General features: G+C 36.0%; 1 protein-coding gene across 2 annotated transcripts in view; it reads left to right on the forward strand.

The window, feature by feature from the left end:
• The window catches only part of PPP2R2A (protein phosphatase 2 regulatory subunit Balpha), a 94,529-nt gene extending 70,567 nt beyond the window's left edge, over window positions 1–23,962 (forward strand). For both annotated transcript variants that reach the window (XM_080797724.1, XM_080797725.1), the window contains exons 5-11: window positions 5,362–5,527; window positions 11,712–11,824; window positions 12,561–12,738; window positions 13,983–14,147; window positions 15,119–15,288; window positions 17,977–18,068; window positions 21,130–23,962. In XM_080797724.1, coding sequence (XP_080653850.1) covers window positions 5,362–5,527; window positions 11,712–11,824; window positions 12,561–12,738; window positions 13,983–14,147; window positions 15,119–15,288; window positions 17,977–18,068; window positions 21,130–21,409 — 1,164 coding nt within the window. In that variant the 3' untranslated portion in view covers window positions 21,410–23,962. The remainder of the gene's footprint in view (window positions 1–5,361; window positions 5,528–11,711; window positions 11,825–12,560; window positions 12,739–13,982; window positions 14,148–15,118; window positions 15,289–17,976; window positions 18,069–21,129) is intronic.
• The last annotated feature ends 1,682 nt before the right edge of the window (window positions 23,963–25,644 follow it).

Genomic DNA, 25,644 nt, shown 5'->3' on the forward strand with positions numbered 1-25,644 from the left:
CCCTTCCAAGTCACTAATTTCTGCTTCCTTCCCCATAAGCCTATTTATAGGCCTGTCTTTTAAACACTTAAGTTTAATCTATAGTTTTAGAACTTTCTATAAATAGGATCAGGCAGTAAGTGTTGGGTCTGGCCTTTTGTCTCAGTATTACCTTTGTATAGAAATAATGTGCTCACATTCATTGCTGTATAATTTCTTTTGTATTGCTGTATTACAGTTTATCCGTTATGTTGTAGAAGTGTACATTTTGGTTGTTTCAGTTTGTGGCTATTAATAAATGCAGCTATGAATATTCCTGATTATGTTTTTTGGTAATATAGTCATGCATAAAATTATGTCATGGGGTAGACAGAAGAGTAAGAAGTGGTTCTGCCAGTTTTATTCTCATGAACAATACATGAAAATTATGGCTGTTCCACATCTTTGCCAGTGCTTCATTATTGTCAGTCTTTTTAAAATTTCAAATATTTTTGGAGGTTTTAAGTATATCATACTGTAATTTTAATTACAATTTGTTGGAAGAATTTTTCACTCTGTGTCTTACCTTTTCACTTTCCTCAGTGGTGGATTTTGATATATAGAGGTTATTAGTAGAATAACACAGTACAGTTTATCAATGATTTCCTTGAGCTTACTGCTTTTTCTGCCTTGCATCAGAAATACTTCTCTACACGAAGGTCCAGGAAAACATATGTGCCAGATCTTTAAGACGTGTGGTTGTCTAGTATGGTAGTTACTTGCTCCATGCGATTATTTAAATTCTGATTAATTAAAATTAAATAAAATTTCAGGTTCATTTCCTTAGTCACAGTAACCACATTTCATAAAACAACATGTGGTTAGTGGCAACCATATTGGACAGCACAGATATAGACTACTACCACTGCAGAATGCTGTATTGGGCGTTGTTGTCCTAGAACCTGATTATTGAACATTTATACTTGTATTTTTTTTTAAAGATTTTATTTATTTATTTGACAGAGAGGGATCACAGGTAGGCGGAGAGGCAGGCAGAGAGAGAGGAAGGGAAGCAGGCTGCCTGCCGAGCAGAGCCCAATGCGGCGCTCGATCCCAGGACCTTGGGATCATGACCCGAGCCGAAGGCAGAGGCTTTAACCCACTGAGCCACCCAGGTGCCCCTGTATTTGTATTTCTGATTCACCTGGAATCAATTTATATGACTGGTTTGAGGTAGCAGGGGTCAAGGTTCATTTTCTTTCTTTCTTTCTTTCTTTCTTTCTTTCTTTCTTTCTTTCTTGTAGATTTTATTTATTTATTTGACAGAGAGAGAGAGATCACAAGTAGGCAGAGAGAGAGGGGGAAGCAGGCCTCCTGCTGAGCAGAGAGCCCGATGCAGGGCTCGTTCTCAGGACCCTGAGATCCTGACCCGAGCCGAAGGCAGAGGCTTTAACCCACTGAGCCACCCAGGCGCCCTGAGGTTCATTTTCTTAGATATGAATAGCAAATTAACCAAAACCATTAAATGGTAAGACCATCCTGGTTCATCAGTGCTACTTTGTTGTAATTCAGGGCTATTTCTGGGCCTTTTATTCTATTCCATTGGTTTATTTGTCAATACTGTGTGAGTACCACGCTGTCTTCATTACTTTGTTTTAAAACTTGGTCATGATATAATATCTTTTATATATTTATGAATTTTGTTTGTTGAAATGCGTGATTTCATTTTTTTTTGTACTGTGTGTTTTCAGTATGTGGGAAAAATACTGTATCTCACATCTCATTCAATATCCTACTTTTTTAAACGAAGAGCTATGTTTTCAAGATCCTTTTGTCTTACTGTATGTACCTCTAACCCATTTCCTCTGATTTCTGCCCTATACTCTAATTACTGGGTTAAATCCAACCTCCTTTACCATACCAGCACCAGCTTTTATTCTTTTTGGTCATCTATTGAATGCCTATTATGCCAGGCACTATTACATGTATTGAAGGATAAAACACTTCTAAATTTATTTTATTTATTTTCATATATAAAAATATTTTATTTAGCTGTATATATAATTCTATAAAGAGATTGGTTAAGAACGTAAGTTCTCTCTTAGTGGTCATAACAAGCTATGATAAAGGGAGTTGCAAACAGCTATGCAAGAAAACACAAATATGCCGCATTTCTACAATGTGTCGATTCTCTATGTAGGAGAATTTTTTAAAACAAAGCATTCTGTGATGCATTTTTGGGGGGCACAGTGTTAAGAACAGGGAATTATATTTCCTTTTCTTCATATTTTGCTCACAGTACTTCGTTTGTACTTAACTGTCATGATCATTACAATAATATAAATGCATCCTTCTCCTAGTTTTAGGCAGAATCTGATTGCTCACTTAAGGCAAAAGCGCACAGCTCTCTGCAGTTCACTAAGCCAGTCTCCATTTATGCATCTCTTTTATGGCTGTTTCTTTTTGTTACTGCTGTTGTCATTTTTGCTGCTGTTCTTTGTTCTTGTTGATTTGTCTTTAAAAATTCTTTCACTGCAGTTTTAGTGGAGTTTCAGGGGTGTGGATGCTAATATATGAGCTCAGCCTGGCATTTTTAACTTTGTAGACATAACTTTCATCTTCTGTGATGTATTTTTTTTCTGTTGAAAAGCAACAATGCTTCTTAAAATCCATTAAGACTGCTAATCACCTCCATAGTTTCATTTGTATTCTGTAATAGATCATGTTTAGACCCATGTAGTAATTATTGAGTCTTTAGGATGATGGTGTTTTTTTTCTTTTCTGTTTTAGAAGATACGTTCATATGTTTGTGCTTTTCTTACTTTTATGTTGTGACCCATATAGATACAGTTTTTACATATAGAACTATATGTGCTTGCCCTTAGTTCTTTATATTGCTTACCTAAGTTATATGGACCTTAATTTCTACTTCAACTAAAGTTTCACTTACATAAGTTACTTGAAGGTAGAGGTGCTGTGTTTTTCAATCTCCATACTTCTGGAACCTGATGTGTAAATAGTACCATAGTTTCTTGTTTAAATTCAAAACATAGCATTCATGCTAAAAATCAAATTGCTATTATAGTTTTTTTGGAGAATAACATGACAAACCATTTATTTACATATAATGTATTATTTGTTTCAGGGGTACAGGTCTGTGATTCATCAGTCTTACACAGTACACAGTGCTTACCACAACACATACCCTCCCCAGTATCCATCACCCAGCCACCCCATCCTTCTCACCTGCCTCCACTTCAGCAACCCTCCATTTGTTTCCTGAGAGTAAAAGTCTCTTATGGTTTGTCTCCCTGTCTGGTTTTGTGTTGTTTCATTTTTTCCTCTCGTCCCCTATGATGCTCTGCCTTGTGTATCAGATTCTACACATCAGTGAGATCATATGATTGTCTTTCTCTGATTGACTTATCTCACTTAGCATAGTACCCTCTAGTTCCATCCACATAGTTGCAAATGGCAAGATACCAGATTTTTTGATGGCTGCATAATATTCCCTTGTATATATATCCCATCTTCTTTTTTTTTTTTAAGCTTTTTTTTTTTTTTTTAAGATTTTATTTATTTATTTGACAGATAGAGATCACAAGTAGACAGAGAAGCAGGCAGAGAGCGGAGGAAGCAGGCTCCCTGCTGAGCAGAGAGCCCGAAGTGGGGCTCGATCCCAGGACCCTGGGATCATGACCTGAACCGAAGGCAGAGGCTTTAACCCACTGAGCCACCCAGGCACCCCTATCCCATCTTCTTTATTCATTTATCTATCGATGGACATGTGGACTCTTTCCATAGTTTGAATATTGTGGACATTGCTGATAGAAACATTGGAGCGCAATGGATTACTACATTTGTATCTTTGGGGTAAATACCCACTCAGTAATGCGATTCCTGGTTCATAGGGTAGGTCTATTTTCAACTTTCTTAGGAACCTCCATACTGTTTTCCAGAGTGGCTGCACCAGCTTGCATTCCCACAAGCAGTGTGAGAGAGGGTTCCCCTTCCTCTGCATCCTCGCCAACATCTGCATGACAAACCTTTTAAAACAGCAATTTTCCATAGAAGGCTTATGGAATTTCTTCTAAAGCAGTATTAGCATATATATGTTTAATAGATAGGGTTATTTGATTTGGTGTGAAAGTTTGATAATGAGACTAAGGTTCGAATCCGCAGTGTGGATTATGTTTTATGGTATGCCCTACATTCTTTATGTTGGCAAACTCAGTAATTGATACTGCTGTCAGAGGGTTCAAATATAACTAGAATTATGAATGACAGTCCAGATAATCAAACTACTGGGAAAAAAAAAAAACCCGAAACATGGTTTTAAGATGATTCGATAAGGTTTTCTTTCTGTATGGAGAACAATAACTAATGAGCCATTCTTTTAATCAGGTAATCGTAAACATTTCACTTGATAAATTCACTTTTACTTTGAAGTAATTGACTATCAGTAATATCTTTCCTTTATAAACTGTTTTCCCTTAGGTTCTTAGAACTAGACTTTTAATGTTTTTGATGGAAAGATTTTTAGTTATGTGGTAATAGGTTGAAAAGATGAAATTCTTTTGTGGTTCTGATTCTCAATTTTGCAAAGGTACTAGTGTTAACTGAAGAAGTTCACAAGTAGTCTCTACCCAATAGCTTAAACTGTATTCACTCACACTGATAACTAAATGAAAGAAACCAGTGTGTGTGCTAGGCTCATAAGAAGGCAGACTTAAGGAGGGGAAGCCATTGTTGATGGGTTTGTGGAATGAGGTTCGCTGGGTAATGCTGAATGTGGTCTTTAGTGAGTAACAGAGCTCTGTAACAGTGGTCTTGGGGTGGGAAGTCAGGGTCAGATAATGCCATTACATTGATGAGAGCTCTTAAATAAGAATTTTTCAGCAGTGAAATGACTTAAAGGGAGGCATGAGAAAGGAAGATGAGGACAATACATCATAATAAATAACTGATTGACCCTAAAGTGGGTGGAGAAAGAGTGTTGTGGCCAGCTGGTTCTGACATGCTTATCTTACTTAATCTTCCCTTTTTATTAATTTTATTTAATCTTACTTTCCAGATGTGCTCCCTCATTAAAGTTGCTTAGTTTTTTTAATAGTTCTCTACTGTGTATTAAATAATGGCAAATTAATAATCAAATGATCGTATTTTAATGTCACTTTTCCTATTGAATTGGGCTTAATTGTTATCAGGCTTTATTTAGCTTTCCCTTTTTGAGGGGAGCTGTTTTACTTATTCCTTGAAGGCCTTAAATATAAAAAACAATATAATTGTATTTAAGATGCAAGTAATTAACCAGCATTTTACAAGGTCTGTTGGAATTGATTGCATGTTTATTTTTTGAAATATTTTTCAACAATGGTCCAAATATTTTTGTTTCCATTTTAGAACAAAATCCAGTCTCATAGCAGAGGAGAATATAATGTTTACAGCACCTTTCAGAGCCATGAACCAGAGTTTGACTACTTGAAAAGTTTAGAAATAGAAGAAAAGATCAACAAAATTAGGTGGTTACCCCAGAAAAATGCTGCTCAGTTTTTATTGTCTACCAATGGTAAGTGTTAATTTTTTTCCTTTTATATGCCCACTATCTACATATGTCCTGCATTAGGATACTTGGCCCTTTACAAAGAGGAATTGGTGTTCAGAGATTTCTGCAAATAGACACTTGGAAATATGTCTTCTCCATAGGGAATGTGTAAATTCTTCTTTTTTGTCTTCCGTTTTTAAGTTCTCTCCTTAGTTTTTAAATTCCACAAAAAGGTCCTCGGGTGTCAATTTTCTTATGTTGCATACACAGTCTGTAGTGGGAAAAAAAAGGGACTTGATCATTGGATTTAGATCAGGTATGGCTTGTCCCAGCTTGGCTTACTAGCCTTGGAGAAGTTACAGCACTTGAGTTACACTTTCCTTGTCAGCAAACTGGAGATGGTAATATCTGTTTAGTAGGAGTATTATGGGTAGTAAAATAAAATTCCTGGTATGTGTAGTAAGTTCTCATAAATGTTAAAGTGTGCCTAAACTCTCCAAAGAATATCTCAAAACTATAAGTACAAAATACTCCGTCAAAGGATGGTCTCCATTCCAGGATACTTTCTAGAGGAGCACCCTTCCTGCTTGATCCATTGTTCAGTAAGGATACAAACAGGAGTCTGCATTCTGCCTTCTTCCCAACAAACCTCATGGGTGGGAGAAGATGATTCTTAGTCTGCTCGGGAAAAGTTATCAAATAAGAGAATACCAGAATTTAAAGTACTTCATGATAAGTTGAAGAACATTTCTTTTCTTTTTTAAGATTTTATTCATTTATTCATGAGAGACAGGGAAGGGAGAAGCAGGCTTCCTGTGGAGCAGGAAGCTGGATGCCAGCCTCAGTCCCAAGACCCTGGGATCATGACCTGAACCACACAGGCACCTTCTTTTTGTTCTTTGAAATATTTTTCTTATGGGTTGTTGTGACTTGGTTAATCCTTGGGGGCTTGGGTCTGAAGAGAACCGTTAGAGTGATTGAGGGGGACTTCTAGGTTCTGGTTAGCCATCGTCTGTAAAAGTTTAAATTAAAACTTTCTTGAGGCTGATATAAGGCACTGTTAATGAAATCAGATTTTAATACTTGGTAGACCTTACCATTCTTTACCATTTGCTGATTATAAACTCAGGAAACTTCTGGGGTGACATGGTAGAAAATGCAAAGTGCCCCTTTCACCCTGTTTAGGCCTGATCACCCACTTTTTCAAGTTCTTAAAAGTGTATTCTTAACACAGTGTCATTAGCTAACACCACACATGTTTACTTCCTCTTAGGTGTCCATTTTGTTTTTCTGATGGTCAAATTTCTCCCCAGCCAGTCCACCAAAACCCTCTACCCCCTCTCTTCTCACATCACTGTATTTGCCTCTATTCTCCTTATTAAAAGAAAAATAAATGATTTAAAGCTTATGACTTAGAGCATTATAGATGGAGGAATTGTGTTTATTCCTGTTGTATGTTGGCTTCTAATCTTGGTTCAGTTTTCATTTATATGGTAAACTGATAGCACTTCGATACTGCTTTTTCACATAAAATAATAATCTAATCGTTTATATGGTTTCTACTTTTGGAAATAAATGCCCCCAGTAAGTCTGTTGGGACATACATAATTCATGTATTGGGGTATTTGTTTTTAATTTTGGCAGTTCATTTCTTACGGGATAAATTACTTTTCTTTTTATAAAGGGAAATATTTAAAATACAGGCTGAACTAGGATAAGGGGGCCTTATGTACCCATCAGCCAGCTTCAGCAGGTCTGAGTTCATAGCCAGTTGGTTTTTCAGGTACTTCCAATTCCCCTCCTTCTCAGTATAGTTTGGAAACAAATCCCATTTCAGTTCATTTATGGATTAAGTCTTAATTACCTTTAACTTCTCTGTTGATACTCACATTTGTCTTCCTTGCAGGTTTCCACGTGCTCTCTGATTTGAAATACGCAAGGCAGTGTAGCCAGACAAGCTTTCCTAGGTAGTAAGCTCTGCAAAGGCTCAGTGGAGGGAGAGGCCACTGGGAATTCCAGTGGTTGGGTCTCAAGTATGTGACTCTATGTAGTATTTTTCTATAGACGGAAACAACAGTCTCTCCCCAATACGATTACCATGTAAATTTTAAGTCCTTGATTAATAATACAAATTATTTTAAAGGGCACTGCACAAGGCATTGTAGGTTTGTCTTTTGTTGTTACTGTTAGTGAATAGTAAATAAAATACAGTTATTTGGGGCTGTGTAATTTTTTTTTTTTGAGCTAGAAAATAGAGCCCACTTTGGAAGGATAAAACCAGTGTGGGAATTTTACAGACTGCTGTGTCTGGATGTGGTGGGATGGGGAAAGGATGGATTGGAAGGACTAAAACTTAAGCTATATCTGGGAAGCTTTATTGTTTAAGAAGAGAGAAAGTAATCATGGGAGAATGTCAGCATCGCTTAAATCTAAGTAATAATTTTTATATTATTTGGTGTAGTTATCTCTTTGAGATTGAGCAAAATAATACCTCTCACCCACATACAACAGCAGGCCTTTCCACTCATAAAAGATGAACTCCTGTGGGAGATTGGTGGAAAACAGGACTAAACATATCACCTGTGACTGACCGAAAGTAATCTTATTTTTGTCTTTGCATTGGCTTCCCATGGTCATCATAAACTGTCCCATGTCTCCCAAATCGGTTTTACTTAAATAACTTTAAGTTTTAGTTCATTTAATGTTTCTTCAGGTGGCTGTACTCTTTCTCTCTCATCTCCTTTTGCTTTCTCTGAGTTCTTCTCAACTCTTCCACATTGCAGAAGTGTCCGCCTCTAACCTGTTGACCGTGGGTCTTGTATATATGAGTAATACAAAGTTTACTAGTAAAGTGTATTTTAACAGCTTGTTGATAAGAATCTCTTTAATCATAAAGCTGCATTCCCACAAAGGAAACATGGTAGCACGATCTTCCCTATCCCAATCCTCTTTTTATGGTGAGACCAACACTGGGGCCTACGGACTTTAGGAACCCTCTTTACATGTTAGTATTTTTTTTTTTTTTTAAGGTTTTATTTGTGAGAGATGAGAAAGAGTGCATGAGTGGGGGGGAGGGGCAAAGGATGAGGGAGAAGCAGACTACCTGCTGAGCAAGGAACCCTACTCAGGGCTCACTAAGGGGTTGATCCTAAGACCCCTGAATCATGACCTGATTAAAAGGCAGATGCTCAACTGACTGAGCCACCCAGGTGCCCTTACTTGTTAGTATTGGCACTGTAGGGAAACGCCATAGAGCAGTGGTTCTTAACCTTTTGGAAATGACAGATTTCTTTGAGGAATCCAATAATCCCCTTATGGAAAAATATGTATATTTGCATAATTTTGCATGTAGTCCTATGGAGTTTGATTATTGTCACATACCTCCAATAGGCCAAAAACTACAGCTAAAAAAGTTACTACTACAGAGCTTAAGAATTTGATTTTTTTAAAAAATTGTTACATGTATTAAAATATTTTCTGACCTGTCTTGTTCCCAAGCATGGCACTGAAATTGTATAGTACTTTTCTGTCCTGTGTTTATGTTATTAAATTTTTTTTTTAAAAGATTTTATCCATTTATTTGACAGACAGAGATCACCAGTAGGCAGAGAGGCAGGCAGAGAGAGAGGAAGAAGCAGGCTCCCTGCCAAGCAGAGAGCCTGATGCGGGGGCCGATCCTAGGACCCTGGGATCATGACCTGAGCCAAAGGCAGAGGCTTTAACCCACTGAGCCACCCAGGCGCCCCTATGTTACTAAAATTTTTAAACCTTTTTTTTTTCTCTTTTTTAAGATTTTATTTGACAGCACACAAGCAGGGGCAGGGGCAGAGGGAGAAGCAGGCTTCCCACTGAGAAGGAGCCTGATGGAGCACTCGATCCCAGGACCCCAGATCATGACCTGAGCCAAAGGCAGATCCTTAACCAGTTGAGCCACCCAGACTGCCAAATTTTTTTAACCTCTTAAGTGACAACTTTTTTGGTAATAACGTTTTAAAAATCTGTTTACCCAGTTTTTCATGATCTAAAATTTTTTTTCTTCCTAAAACTCTATTAGGAACCATAAACTAATTACTTCTTATTTGAAAAGTTTGGTAAGTATATTGTGATTTCTTTATCTGGATCTTTGGTAAGGATGATAAATTTGGACAGGCCATAAGACAGTTTTGGAGATGTGTGAGAAGCTTTTCATCCTTATTTTAAGATAATTACCCTGAAAATTAAGAGTTTAGGCTTGACTTACTACATTTGGGGACAAGTAGAATATCCTAAAATACATAAATCTTTACCTAAACACACCACATAGAAAACACATATGACTTAACTGTAGATTACTAGGGTTTAGATAAAATAGATTACAAGTTAGTAAAGTGAGCAGTTTTTTTCTTCTTACACTTCATCTTTGCAAAGGGTATCCACGGGGTTAGCTAGCACCCTCTTCACTACCAGGCAGAGAGAGGTGGTAGGCTTAGAGGAGTCCTGTACCTCTCTGTGAGACAACGTATTAGAAAGTGCCTCTGTACACTTTTTTTTTTTTAAATTGTACCCTTTGGATTATGAAAGGACCATTAAGAATGTGATACTTTTATATGAATGCAGTTCGAAGATTATAACCAAAGTATTAAATAAACATGCACAAGTCCGTAATGATTTAAATAAGCAGTTGAATAAATAAATAAGCAGGGAGAGGAGATGCTTCTTACAAAAGAATTTCAAATATATGGATGGATGCTCCTCCTCACAGGGACTGTAACTTAATTGTTCCTTTAAGTGTGGACTGGACTTCAGAGATTCATTTCCAGAGACTAGAGTATGGCAAGGGGGAAATTAACTCTGAAATGGAGAAACCTGGCAGATACTGCTTTTAACGAAGTGAACAGAGCTGTCACCTCCAGTGGGAAAGTCATGTTGATACTGTGTATACCCTCACTGCACCTCTGGTATTCTTCCTAAAAACCAGTGATCCCAGTCTGATCATGAGAAAACAGCAGACGTACCACATCGCTCTTCTCAGAACTGTCAGGATGATGAAAACTAAGGAAAGTCTGAGAAATTGTTAAAGTCAGAGAGACTAGGGAAACTTGACAAATAAATACAGTGTTGCTTGGATCCTGGAACAGAAAGGGCTGTTAGGAGAAAACCTGGTGCATTCTGAGTAAAGTCTAGAATTTAGTTAGTAGTAATGTACAATGTTAATTTCTTAATTTTAACAAATATACCATGGTTGCTTAAGATGTTGACATTAGAAGAATTGGGTGAAGGGTAGAGTGGAAACACTTTGGGCTATCTTTGCAACTTTAAGTCAAAATTTACTTCAAAATAAGCATTTATTTAAAAAATACTATTTTAAAAAATAATACTATTTAATATATTCTTGATACTAGGAATTTTGTCTTAAAGAACTTGGGACACAGCTTTTAATTGGTCATTTTTTTTTTCAGACCCTGACCAACTTGACTTGAATCCCTAATACAACAGGGAAAGATAGATTCAGACAGAGGCATCCAGTCTTTGAAGGAATTTGTCGAGTCTTTGGTAGGATCTGTTAGAAATCCTAGAAGATAAAGGAGATGGATACTCCTTTATCATTTTTATTCTAGATAATAGGCTATTGTAATAACTCCGTTCTTTTTTAAAAAATGTGTATGTGTATGTATGTGTTTGTGTTTACAGACATGTAGGTGCTTATCCACACAAACACCCCCCCCCCCCAGGATTAATTAGTTTTAAAGGATAAGGACCTGGCTGTGACTTGATTTTAATACCAAATGGTACTTTGAGGGGCACCTGGGTGACTCAGTCCGTTCAGTGTCTGCCTTCGGCTCTGAGGCCATGATCCCAAGGTCCTGCGATTAAGCCCAGTGTCAGGCCTCTGCTCAGTGGGGAGCTTGTTTCTCTCTGGCTGCTGCTCTGCCTGCTTTTGCGCGCGCTCTCTCTCAAATAAATAAATAAATACAGTCTTTCTAAAAAATGATACCTTGAGTGCCACTAATGTATAAATTTGTGATTTCTGTGTTGTAGTTCTATGTATGTGTGTCTTTATTCTCCAGGTAATAGGAAATTTGTTTTTTTATTAAGTCATGTAAGAGATTGTATTCTTGGGATCCTTTTAGGTGAAATATGAAATAGCATGTTTGAATATGCCTTAAAATGTTTTTCTTCTATTGGCAGTATTCTTTTTTTTGAGGACTTTTTTCATTTTTCTCTCCAGATAAAACAATAAAATTATGGAAAATCAGTGAAAGGGACAAAAGACCAGAAGGGTATAACTTGAAAGAGGAAGATGGAAGGTATAGAGATCCTACTACAGTCACTACACTACGAGTAAGTACTTAAGAAAAAATGATGGTAACTGTGATAGCGTTCTGTATTCATACTGTATATTCTAGATCCTAAACAGAATGTGAATAGGATTAACGATAATCTTCCCCCTCCCAAGAAGTTTATAACCAGATAGGACATTAAAAATTCCTGTTTTGAATAACTGTCCCGCATAGAGAAAGGTCTGTCTGTGCTAGGGGCTGACCCAGGACCCAATGCAAGAGCGTTTTATATAATGCCACACTCTTTTTTGCCCTTATGGTTTGAATGTCAGCTATTCTGACCTTAAGTATCAAGATTAATTTGCTTTGGAGATAAGAAAGTAGGTAAAAATGGACCAGGTATTCTAGTTCAAGCTAAGAAATACCAAGAATTAGATGTTCTGAGCTAATTTCCTTCTTAGCCAGTCCAAACCAGAAACATTTAGCTTTGCGAGTCTCCAGCAAAAGATTGGAACTAGAAAGCACGTCAAATTCTAATAATATTGCTATCTATAAAAGAAGGTAAATTAACCAAGTTATTTATTTTTCTTCTCATTTCAACACTTTAAAGATCGACTCAGTTGCTTTATAAAGCTAAATCTATGTAATATTATACTATATAAACTACTATACTGCACTGTTATACTATATTATACTATAGTGTTCCTTCAAAAACTAGGATAAAGAACTGAACCTTAAGTGCTATTGTAAATAGTGAGCATTTTGTAATGACCGTTTTTCATGTGTCTTTTTGACAGGTGCCAGTCTTTAGGCCCATGGACCTAATGGTTGAGGCCAGTCCACGAAGAATATTTGCCAATGCTCATACATATCACATCAACTCAATTTCTATTAATAGTGATTATGAAACATATTTATCTGCAGACGATTTACGGATTAATCTTTGGCATCTGGAGATTACAGACAGGAGTTTTAGTATCCGTTTGGTTTCTTTTTTTGGTGTTTGGTAAAGAAGACATGTTGTGCGCCATACTAGATTTATTTTCATCTCTCCGTGTATTTTTATTTCTTCTTTTTAAAAGTAGCTTCTTAACTTTATAACACTTTTTCTTTGTGTTTAAGTGATTAAATAGTGGGGGAAGTTCTTTGATAAAGAGCATGATATATTGGTTAAAAAATAGGATTCTTAGAATTTTAAGTACTATTATAGTAAGTTTAGTACTTAGTACTAAATACTTTGCTATAATACTACTATGTATATTAAATTCAGTTTTACCTATAAAAAGTTTTTTTTAAATGGTTGAGTTTTTAATAAAACAAATTTGCAGAGTATTATCTATAATTATAAAAATATTCTTAGTAAGGTTGGCTAAAGAAATTCATAGATGTCATCGTGGTGTAAAGGCAATAGAAATTCTTCTCCAGACGCCACTTTCATTGTTTATGTTATCCTTCTGAGATTTTTCTGTACATGCACAAGTGTGTGATACAGACATACCTGGCATACACAGTATACTATATACATATAAACCTAGGATTGTTTATAAATATATTTGTTTTAAGTATCTTTTTTTAAAGGTCCTGTTACATGTAGTTATTGCTGCTAGTGTTGATGTTGTATTTTTTAAATAGACATCATTTGAAAAATTAACACTTTACTATAGTTCATATTCTGCCCATAGTATATAAAAGAGCCTGTTTCCCTTCACCATTACCAGTCTAGTTAGTGAAAGGTCCTATTTATCAACTATTTATATTTCTTTTTGTTTTCTTCTCATTTTTTCATTGAATTTATATACTTACTAGGGTTTTTGTTTGTTTTTAAAGCACTTTTTAAAAATATTAAGTGAATTAGCTCCTTTGTGTTGCAGATAGGTTCCCTTTTTTACCCCCTTGAGGTTTTTTACTTTTGATTTGTTTAGAGTTTACACTAAGTCCTGTTAATATAGGAAGATGAACAATCAGTCTTTTCCTTACGGCTTCTGGGATTTGTATCATACTCAGAGGCCCATCTACATTCTAACATGGTTTCTTCTAAGATTTTTTCCCAAGCATTAGAAGTTTTTATCCCTCTGGGATTTGTACTCCTATAAGGAGTAGAATGCAATTCAGAATTAATACTTGTGGTTAAGTTTATGAATTAATTTCAGACTTGAGAAATGTAAAATTTTATTTGCCCTTTATTCTAAGTGGAAATTCCTTAATAAAATGCTATCCAGATATTGTGGATATCAAGCCTGCCAATATGGAAGAGCTAACAGAGGTGATTACGGCAGCAGAATTTCATCCAAACAGCTGCAACACGTTTGTATACAGCAGCAGTAAAGGAACTATTCGGTTATGTGACATGCGGGCCTCTGCCCTCTGTGATAGGCATTCTAAACGTAAGTGTTTTCTGTCTTTTTTTTCAAATGATAACATTTTCTGCTTTTTGAAAGTGGCATCAGGGCATGGTGACTACATTTACGTGGGTTTACAAATCTGAAAACCTGTGTGCCCAGGGCCTCCTGTACCCTTTGGTAATAAACTGCCTGACTCCATGTGAGGCATTATAGGTCATTCTACTGGAAGACCATAAAAGGCTCTCTTGGGAGCATGTCTGTTGTTGTCCTAGTGGATATATTTTTAAATGGAATGTGATTTTGGGAGAACTTGGGGCTGGGCTCTCTAACTCTTTAAGTAGAGTTGGTTTTTTTTTTTGTTTTTTTTTTTTCCCCTTCCCTCCTTGCCTCCCCTTTCTCTTTTCCTCCTGCTCTCCCTTTGTTGCTTTCTGTTTTGAGCTTTCTAGGAAGATTTTTCTGAGAAGAGATTTCCTTGGTTTAAAAAAAGTTTGAAAAAACACTGGGTTAAAAAAATTAAGGGGTTGCATTATTATTGTCTTCATTGTTGATAAGTGTTTTTAAAGCTCATAAAAATGGGTACATGCCTGTTACCAAAATACCTGGCCGCTAAAAAAAATAAAATCTGGTATAAATACGGATGGTGTGTTCCCTTGTGGTGACCATACAGGCAAAGTTATGGAGGTATGTGCAGAACCTACAGACCTGGTGCACTTTGAAATCAGAAGTCCTGACTATTCCTGGTTCTGCTAAATCAGCTATGGGACCCTGGGAAGATACTGTATACTTTTATATCTTCAGTATCAATGTTAAGTCATTCCCCTTAAGAAACTTTCAGGGAAGGTTATGTTCTTACAGTCAGAGAGATGTTTTCCAGTTCTGCACTAGCCTGTCATCTCTAGCTCACTCTTAAGGAAGTTTGTGAATGGTTGTCTCAGCAAGTGCTTTGTCCAAGCCAGAATATTCTACAAATTGTCCTTTTTTTGAATTTTTTTTTTTTTTTTGCTTGTTTTTAGTGTTTGAAGAACCTGAAGATCCCAGTAACAGGTCTTTTTTTTCTGAAATCATCTCCTCTATTTCTGATGTAAAATTCAGCCATAGTGGTCGATATATGATGACTAGAGACTATTTGTCAGTCAAAATTTGGGACTTAAATATGGAAAACAGGCCTGTGGAAACATACCAGGTATTTGCAGTTTTTTCTTTCAATTAGCGTATTCCTTATTTACTCTTAAGTCTTCATAGAAAAGGATTTTGTACTATGTGTTATTCCCAATACAGCATGGTTTACCCTTAGGCGTTTTCCTTCAGAGATGCATAAGTATGTTGCTTTTCCATATGTTAATTTTATGTATACTTTTATAGAGGTTGTGTTGTCTGTTCAGTTAAAGTGTGATTTTGCTACCAGTTTGGTTCACTGTTGACACCATTTTTCCACATCACTGTCTACATTTAAAGTGAGGAGGAAGAGTAATAAGGTCTAGGTGGGGAAGAGGACTGGGGAGAATGGCCCATCTTGGTTGCAGTATGAGCAGTAGTAGTTGAACTAGAGCTTAACTTTGGCTTGCCCAGTCAAATAGACTGACATTCTGCCTTTCGGCGGAGGACTGTTGTTTTAGGCTAAAGGAGAAGGACTTGAAAGCCCAGTGTATGGCTGTTTATTAGTTCTGGGTTCTCTTGTCAGTCAGCCACCATTGATCCCCTATCCCTTTCTTCTGGAGAAGAGAATAAAGACATGCACAGCCGGGGACGGGAATGGGGGGCAAGCAGAAACCTGGGGTAAACCCTAGACTACAGTATAGAAAACACTTAACACTTGTACCTTCTTTATGTTGTGTGTTTTCTATAAAATTAAAATGATGTTTCTCAAGCCTTTTACTCCTCTTCTACAAACGTAAACTACTATAAAGATTCTTCCTTAATGGTATTTGAAATTTTAAAGGAAATGCTACGCTGAAACAAAGGCAAAGAGATACATACTGCTTTGTTTTCAGTTACATTTGTGTAACTTCCAAGATTGTGATCTATCTCCTGGTGTTTCTCACCACCACTACCACCACCACCCCGGCTTGCCATTGAGAATAAAATTGATTTGGATCTTAATTTCATACTCTTAAAATTGTTTGGTGAGAAACCCTGTACGTGGATTCTAAAACTTTGCTGAATTGTTACGACTAACCTAATTTGCAGTTTTTCTGCTAATGCTGAATTGGATTAGTGATTCAGAGTAGAGTTAATTTTATACTCAACGTATGCAGAATTAGCTGTTGTTGAATGTATATAAGCATCTTCCTGAGCTGTGTGTGACTAAAGGGTAAATAGATCTTACTAATTTTTGCCCTCTATCCTGACCCCTCCCTGAGTTGCAGTTCCTCATAGTTAACAAATTTGTACGTAATGTCACATAGACATGACCTGAATCATTCCATTATACTTAAAAGTTGAAATGGACACTTAAAATGATTTTAGGCTGCTTCATAAGGAACAGGGAATTCTAAGCACTTGGAAGGTACCTACTCTTTTCTATCATTAATTCTTTTTTAAGGCTCTTTTTAAGTAAAAAGGGTTAGTGAGATCGAGACAACCCCTTCCCTCCCACCCCATCACAACAAAAGCTTTAGAACTTTCCTCCTTTGTAATTTAACAGTGTTAATATTGAAATGCATTATTTCTCAGAGTATATTTTAAATACCAAATTTATTTCTTTTTTGGTTTATCCCCTTGTGAAATCCTAGTGAATTATACTTCAGAAAAGAGGTACATTTTCATTAGTTTTTGATATTCTGTGAGGAATATCAAGTGATAGGATTTTTTCAGTGATGCATGCTTTGAGTAACTGTATACAGTTGATCTTTGAACAACATCGTTTGAATCGGGTGGTCCACTTTATACTTGGATATTTGGTCTATAAAAACAGTAGAGTACTGCAAATGTATATTCCTTGTGATTTGCTGAATAACATTCTCTTTCCTCTAGCCTACTTTCTTATAAGAATGCAGTACATAATACATATTACAGACATAAAATGCGTGTTAACTTTGTTATCAGTAAGTCCTCCCCAGCCAACAGTAGACTCTTAGTAGTTAAGTTTTGGGGAGTCAAAAGGTGTATGTGAATTATTTTTTTAAGACCTATTTATTTGAGAGAGGGCGAGAGCGCAAACTGGAGGGGCACAGGGAAGGGGGAAGATAATCTGAAGCAGACTCCCCCTGAGCATGGAGCCTGACATGGGGCTCAGTCTCAAGACCCCAAAATCACAACCTGAGCCAAAACCAAGAGTGGGATGCTTAACTGACTCCACCACACAGGTGCCCCATATGTGCATTTTTAACGGGGGGGGGGGGATTAACACCCCTAATCCTCCAGCTGCTCAAGGGTCAATTATAATTGCATAGCATATGCACTTTAATGATAATGTAGGCTTCAGTTATTTATGCCCAAAAATGGTATTTAAAAAGGAAGTAAAACATAGTATTGAATATTTTTTAAAGCAGCAGTTAATGGACTGAAAAAGATATAATAATAGTCTTTACTTATTCTATTATCTGCACCATTTTCAAATGTATTTTAGCCTAAATATTTTAGTCCAGCTTGTAAAGAGTTCATGTGTCATGCCCCAAAGGGTATTTTTCTCTGTCCTACAGTAGGAAAGTGTGTGTTCATGGAAGGGAGCTCATTTGTTTGTGAAAAGGATAAAATGCCTTTATTGTTTGTTACTAAGAGAGTTGAGTTTTAGTAAGATTACAGAGTATGTATGTATGTCTATATATTCCTTTAAAAAAAATAAGGACTCGTTTAAATATTTTTCTAATATCAATTAGCAGATCTTGAAGTTAAGTATATCTGTAATAATATATTTATATTTAAAACCCAGGTTCATGAATACCTCAGAAGTAAACTTTGTTCACTGTATGAAAATGACTGCATATTTGATAAATTTGAATGTTGTTGGAATGGATCTGACAGGTAATTGATTTTAGTTTGAACTTCTCATTCAAATCGGCCTTTTATTGGAGGAAAAGAAATGTTCTGTTTCACTTCTAGTATGATTGACATAAATTACAAATCCTTACTTCATTTTTCCTTCAGTTTGCTTGAAATAAATTCAGTAATCTTGTAGCAATAATAGCAAATAAAAATTAAACTTTGTCTCATTAGTAAATATGAAAATACACAAAAAATGTAGTTATCTTAAATTATGATTTAAACAACTTTAAATACTCCTTTTTATGAACCAGATCAGTGACATCTTTGACATGACAGCTGTTAAAGTGGTGAAATTTCACTTTGATGGTTCATCTATGAAACTTTTGAGAAATATTTAGGCAATAGATATTTCATTTGGAATATCAAACACCAGTTTTTTTCCAGATATCGCATCAATATCTCATAGAAGTGGAATTACCATGTGTCATTTTAACCATATTACCTTGAGTAATTAGGGTTTTTATAATCTACAACTTCGCCACAGTGTATGATTCATTTTTACTGTATCATTAAAATGTGAAGTACCATTATTTCCAAGGACAAGTAAGTCTTAATCTTTCAGTTTTTCCTTATCAATATTTATTTACCATTTATTGTGTTTCAGTAGAACAGAAAACATTAGAAAACACAATTTTGGAATTACTTAAACTTGCCTTCATGGCCATTAGATGTACTTTAACAGTTTAATCAGTGAAGCTTGATAGAACATTCAAGTATCATGGTGTTCTGTGTTACAGAGGATGCTAGAACTTGGATCACTTACGTTTGGTGTGGTGTTTAATAATTACCTTCATCTGAATGTAACATGACACCCAGAAATAGGCTGGCCACAGTAAACCTAGACTCAGAACAAGCAAAGTGTTTGCCTTTGAATGCCACTGCTTAACCCTAAGCCATCAAGAAGGAAGAAGAAGAAGAACCCTAAGCCATCAAAGGGAGGAAGAGAAAGGAGAAATTTGCAGACAGGAAGAGAAGATACTGATACACTAGGATCTGATGCACTGCTGCACCGGCTCTTCTCACATTGTTGAAACATGCCAATTTTAAGTTAGGTTCCGTTATCAAAAAGAAATTTTTGATTTCCCTTAACTGTTTAAAAACTTGTTTTGAAATAATTTCAGACTGGGAGAAAATTTGTAAGAGTGACACAGTCTTACTTAGTCTTTACTCAGGGTCTCCTGTTACTGTTTGCTGTGTCAGTCTCTCTGTATCTGTCTCTGTAAAGACACGCAAATAGATACACATACTTTATTTGTGAACCAATAACATGGTGGCCCATTGCTCTTAAACTTTTTAATGAGCATTTTCTAAAGGATAAGAGTCTCTTCTACATTGTGACAGGGCAGTCATATAAAGCAAAACAGTTCCCATGGCACAGTCCTCCCATCAAATCCACAGAGCCCATTAAAATTTCCCCAGCTCTCTTGGCCATGTCCTTCCTAGCAGAAAAGAAAATCCAGTCAAATATGCAGTCCCAAAGTATATATAACATTTAGTTGTCTTGTCCTCCTTTAATCTGGAATAGTAGTTCTTCATGTTTTCCTTGTCTACTGCCACTTTGGCATTTTGAAAAACAGGCCAATGATTTTATAGAACGTTTCTTAATCTATTACCTTATGTTTTCTCATAATTTGATTCAGGTTATACATTTTGGGCAGGTATACCATAGAAATGCTGACCTACCAAAACCTTTTAAAATTTACAAAGAGCCATCGACCTAGGTGTCCTAATTATTAAAATCTCACAAATTCAGATAATGTGGGAGTACCAATCAAAATACATAATTCATTTTAAAAGAGAGACAGTTTTATTACCCTCAGGTATGTGCACCAATTTGAGTTTGATTAAAATGTTGTCAAGTGTCCTTTGGAGGACTTGACATTATTGAATAGATGGTAATCATTTATATTTCATATATGACCTGTATAATGTATGATACATGTAAATACTTATTTTCAAGCATTACTTTAAACAGTTCCTTGATATTCTATAATCTTACTTACAAAAATAATTTAAAGCACGTGGATGAACATGATATGTAATAGCACTAGACCCTTTCTAAATTAATAGTTTCAGACTTGGGAGGTTTTGCTTGTTGGTGCTTAAACTTAGCAAACATTGAGCAGTGATGGATGGAAAGTTGAACCGACAGAGGTACCCTGGGTAAGGTTAAAATTCGGCAACGATTAAACGGATACTGTAAAAATATTTGTCCCCAGAAAAAGTGCTTTAAATGTATTTAATGCAATAGGTAAAATGACTTCCTGTGAAGAAAAAAATTTATATTCTACTCTTAATATTCACAGAAGAAGGTTTTCATTTGTTTGTTTGTTTTTTAAGAGAGAGAGAGAGCGCACATACAAGCAGGGGAAGCTGCAGGGAGAGGGAGAAGCAGGCTCCCTGCTGAGCAAGGAGCCTGATACAGGACTCTATCCCAGCACTCTGGGATCATGACCTGAGCTGAAGGCAGACGCTTAATGGACTGAGCCACCCCGGCATCCCAGATACCTTAAAAGCATTCATAAGATAGCATTTTCCCAATCAGACAACATCCTGGGAGCAAATTCTGTAGTTTATAATATAAATCACAAAATAATGCATTGGTTTCTTGGGAATAGCTATATACCATGAATTTTGAAGGGTTTTAGAACCTGTGATCCCAGAGTTGATATTTGAAGAAGCTACCAGTTTGGTTAATCACAAAACCTGTAGTTGCAAAAATATATTCAGCAGAGATTATTTCAGTACTACTAACTAAGAAGCTACTTTCGAGAATATTTTCAACTTCGGTGATAGTTTTGGTAGTCCTGAAAAGGAGCTGTTAATAGAAATCCAAACTAACTACCACTAACTAGTACCAGACTAGTACTAGTTTATTTGAATAATTGGTCCTTGGGTTGGTGTCAGCAACCCTCTCCCTAAATCCAGATCAGCTTGAAGTAGCTATTTCCTATGCAGTAATAGGCTAGGTTTCATCACTGAATCATTTTACTGGAAATAAATGTTTGTTCCCTTACTTGCGTCCTGTTTGCTTTTGCAGTGTTGTCATGACTGGATCTTACAATAATTTCTTCAGAATGTTTGACAGGAACACAAAGCGAGACATAACCCTAGAAGCATCACGGGAAAACAACAAACCTCGCACAGTTCTGAAGCCACGAAAAGTCTGTGCAAGTGGCAAGCGAAAGAAAGATGAAATAAGTGTTGACAGCTTAGACTTCAACAAGAAAATCCTTCACACAGCTTGGCACCCCAAGGAAAATATCATTGCTGTAGCTACTACAAACAATCTGTATATATTTCAAGACAAAGTGAATTAGGGTTGGCATTCCCAGCAGAAGAGCCCACTTCCTGCTTAGTTGAGATAGTTGAATCTAGCATTCGTACCTAAAAAAGAGAGAGGTCCATTGTGGCGCCCCTTTCCAGTGTTTGACAATGTGCCATTCGACAACACATTTTTTATAGCTACATGGAGAAATCTCTGTGGATTCATCACTGTGGTGTTCTCCATGTCTGCTAGCCATGTAGGTAAGGGTAGGGCACTTTTAATTTAAATGACTTCTTGCACCATCTTGCCTAATGGACTAGATTGGACTGTATCAACATTGATTTACTCCACTTTTTATGCCTTCCATTGTGATGACGTCAAACACAGTGAAAGCCTTCAGTCATGCTTATGGGATTTAATTGTGTATCCTCATTACTGTATCATTTGTGGGGTACACCCCTCCCCCTTTTTTAAATTAAATACAGCTCATTCTTACTGTGGCTTGTAGCATTCCTCCTCTTCTGGCCTCCTGGACTCTTCCCCTTCATCTCTTTTACCCTTGCCCCCTCCACCCAGTCTTGGTGGTGGTATATTAAAAAAAGAAAGAATGAAAGCACACAAAATGAGTCAGTTTGGGGTCAGTGGTAAAGGGGGTATATGTTGCGAACAAATGTTTTAATAACAGTTGGCTGTAATCACTCCTTGCCGTGTCTGGCACCGAAAATAAGGAAAAAAATACTACTACTGAATAAAAGTGACAAAGAATGGAGAATCTGGTTTTCTTTTTTCTTTTTAATCTACCTCTTTAAGCCAGTATTTTGTGTCATACTTTTGGGCGCAGTGAAATGAAATGAGTTTCCATTGTTAAATTGGTATTTTTGTTAATTATCTTTAACAAGTGTTCTTTTACATGGAGAAGGAGAGGTCTTGGTTCTGTATGAACAAGTTTTGAATATATATTGGTATTACTAAGGATTTCACAATCTACAAATTGCTAGTTGTTTTTTTTTTTTTTTTTTACTGTGGTTACGAGTATTGGATACATTGTATCTACACTTAACTCTGTTAATGAAATTGTTGTAAATGGGAACCAAATTTGTAGAACTTCATTTTTAAAAAGTCTTTTTACAGTCTTAATTTCATTTTTGCCTTACTAAAGTCAAAGACTTAAAAAACTTTTTTAACAGGTTAAAACTTTTTTTTGTCATTCAGTCATAAAACATAAAACTATTCTCAAGTGATTTACAGAGAAAATTGACACTGCACTATTTTTTTTGTACTTTACTGCTATCAAATCTGAATGAAATGTACTTTTCCATAGATGTTTTTCTTCTGTTTTTGGTTTTCCAAAGTATTACTATTAAAGACAAACTTTAAAGGTATAGTGTTCAAAAAGTGCTTAATGGACTCCCAAGAGCTGCCTCAAATAAAAATTTAGTAATCTGTATATGATTACATTTCCCTATCCAAAGATGAAGAGTACTCCTATTTTTAATAGGTAGAATGTACCTTTGTCAGTCTTGCAGAAGCTTTAATGGAGAAACAAATGGACTTTATTTTTAAAAATAAAAATCAAGTAGGCATTTATATTATTAGAGAATGGTTAGTGTGTTTTGGCTGAGCAGTAATAGACAACCTTGAATTTTCGAGGACTCTTTGAGTGCTTCGACTATGTCCACTACCTACTGTTCTATTCTCATCAATGAAAAATGATTAGACAATTCGACCGTAATTCCCTCTACACATATACAAATATTATGTTCTTGTAAGTTAACATTTTTAGCACACAGGAGAAATTTTATGTAATAAAATTACTGTATCTTTTGGACTTAACAAATTTGAATTTGTATTTAAACACGTATGTCTGATAATTCTTAAAGTAACGGCACTTTTGCTAATTTATTTGGGGGTCTTGGGTGCATTCTTAATTTGTGTTATTTATTCTTCACACTTGAAGTGGGATATCCTCCTGCCACAGTATCAAACACTGATACTTGTTTCCTATCAGGCGTTCCAGATCTTTTTGGAAGATTGTTTCCCTAAAGTTTGGGTGTAGGTCTTGAGGTGATATCACCAAACAGCTCTTGGAAATTCTCTTTTGAGTCAGCAGTAGCTATGATGATTCTCACCCATGACACTAAGGGTTAGTTTTTTATGTTTAAGAGAAACATTGCTAAAGTTAAAATGCCTCTATAAAAGAATGCTATTATAAATTGTAATGATATTCTCAATTATCAGTTTTTAATTTATTTGATGTAGCAGACTCTAAGCCCAGCCACTCATCTCATATGGTCATGGTTAATCTTTTTATTAATAAAAATTTTGCTTAGAATAAACTTAGTCTTGTCAAATTGCTTGTATTCTCCTATTTTCTTGACACCTCCATATCCTATCCCTTCTATCTAAAACTTTTTTTTCTCTTAGAGTAGGAAAAAAACTCCTAACTCTGTTAATTTCCTTTGATCTTTATTTAGTGGCTGGGCAATAGTTACTTTATGAATCTCTGTATGTAAACAAAAGTTTTATATAACAACTATTGGATATTAAACTGTCTTCTGTGAAGCCTAGTCTTTTGGAATAAATACTACATTCGTGTACTTTTTTTCCTTTCAAATTGTGAGGATTTTTTTTTTTTTTTTAAGTGAGGATCTTTTCAAATCTTCAATGTGAGGATTCTGGTTACAGATATTCCTAGAGAAACTGAGAAGTATGAAAACACATTCTTGTGTGTAACAGGATTTATTTCAAGTAATAGGTTTTTAGTCTTGGAAAATTTATATGTGAAACCTGAACACTACTGACAGTATTTTTAGTGGAATCATTACCTTCTTAGGGAACACTGCTTCTGCGTCCTTTTTTTTTTTTTTTTTTGTAAGATCACATATACATTCAAGTGGAGATAGTACTGTAGACTTCTGGAAGAACAAAACCAAACCAAGAGAAGAGAAAAAAGGTGAATGCTAGGTAATTGAGAACTGAAATCTATTTAGTATTTGAGAGCACTACTCTATGGGGTATCTTCTTTATTCAGTTATTCAATAACTGAAGCTGTGGTGGGGGGGTGGGGTGGGGTGTGTGTGTGTGTGTGTGGCGCTAAAAAGTTCTTATACACACCTCTTAACCCAAAACCTTTGAACCTGACACTGCTTCGTTTTGTAAAAATGCATACGAGGCCAAAACATTGTAACTGTAGTATTAAATGATCAGTGAAATTAAATGTCTTGGGATGTTCTCAGCTGCTGAAGATATTTTTTTAGCCATAATGATTAGATAAATTTTTGTCTCCTTGACATTTTATTTCATAATGGTATTAGCGCTGTGACTTACCTCTGTGTAAGCATTAAGAAGTGGCCACTTTAAAAAAACATAACTGCTCACCTTATGGGCTTAAAGTTAATACATGTGAAAAGTTCCTCTTTAGAACAGAACCTATCATAATGAGTGCACTACAAAGATTCCTCCAAAAGGAGAAACCTGGCAAAGAAACTGGCATGGGGAGAAAGCTAGTAGTTTTTTTTCTTTTAATATTCTAGGTACAGTTTCTGCTCTAATCTGTGAACAGCAATAAGTTATTTGAGGGCTTCCCACTAGAGGGCAATGTTTAAGTCCTAAACAGGTATTTTTAAACATGCATCAGCAGAATTCCATTCCCGTACTGTAAGAGCTTAATTACTAAAAACTAAGTTGGGAGCCAAGTGAAGAGAAAGTCCAAAGGATAGGTAAGTCCAGATAAGACCAGTATTCAACGTGAATACTAGAAGTACTCAATTGAGAGCTCAGTGATAGAGGAGGATCCCACATATCCGTTAACAGTGTGTGTCACAGTCTTACTGGGGAAGCAACAAAAAAAAGTTTTGAGCTGCCAATCAGCCTATGCAATCTGCCAACCCCTTTGCAAAATCCCATCCTTATGTGCCATGCTCGCTTTCTCCTTTACAAGGAGCCCAGGAATTACATGTTGGCTTATATCGAACTGTATGTGGAGTTAACTCTGGGACACCATTTCCTTTTACAAAGTAACTTATATATCCTCAGAATACATGTTTTTCAGGAAGTACAAAAAGGGAAAAATACCCCACCAGCAATCTCATCATGCAGAGAAAACATATTTTGTCTTTGCTTTTTCATAGAAAGTGGGATCCTATATACAGTTTTATGTCCTATTTCTCTACTTAATGTTGTGTCTTGAGCAGTTTCCCAGATCAGAAGACTTTAAGCAAGAGTTCCTTGTCTGCATAGCCTCATATTGGTGGTGGATCTGCTATTTATTATATCAGTCTGTTGTAA

Source organism: Martes martes (genome assembly GCF_963455335.1).
Source record: "Martes martes genome assembly, chromosome: 2".
In the NCBI taxonomy this organism is placed as follows: domain Eukaryota; kingdom Metazoa; phylum Chordata; class Mammalia; order Carnivora; family Mustelidae; genus Martes; species Martes martes.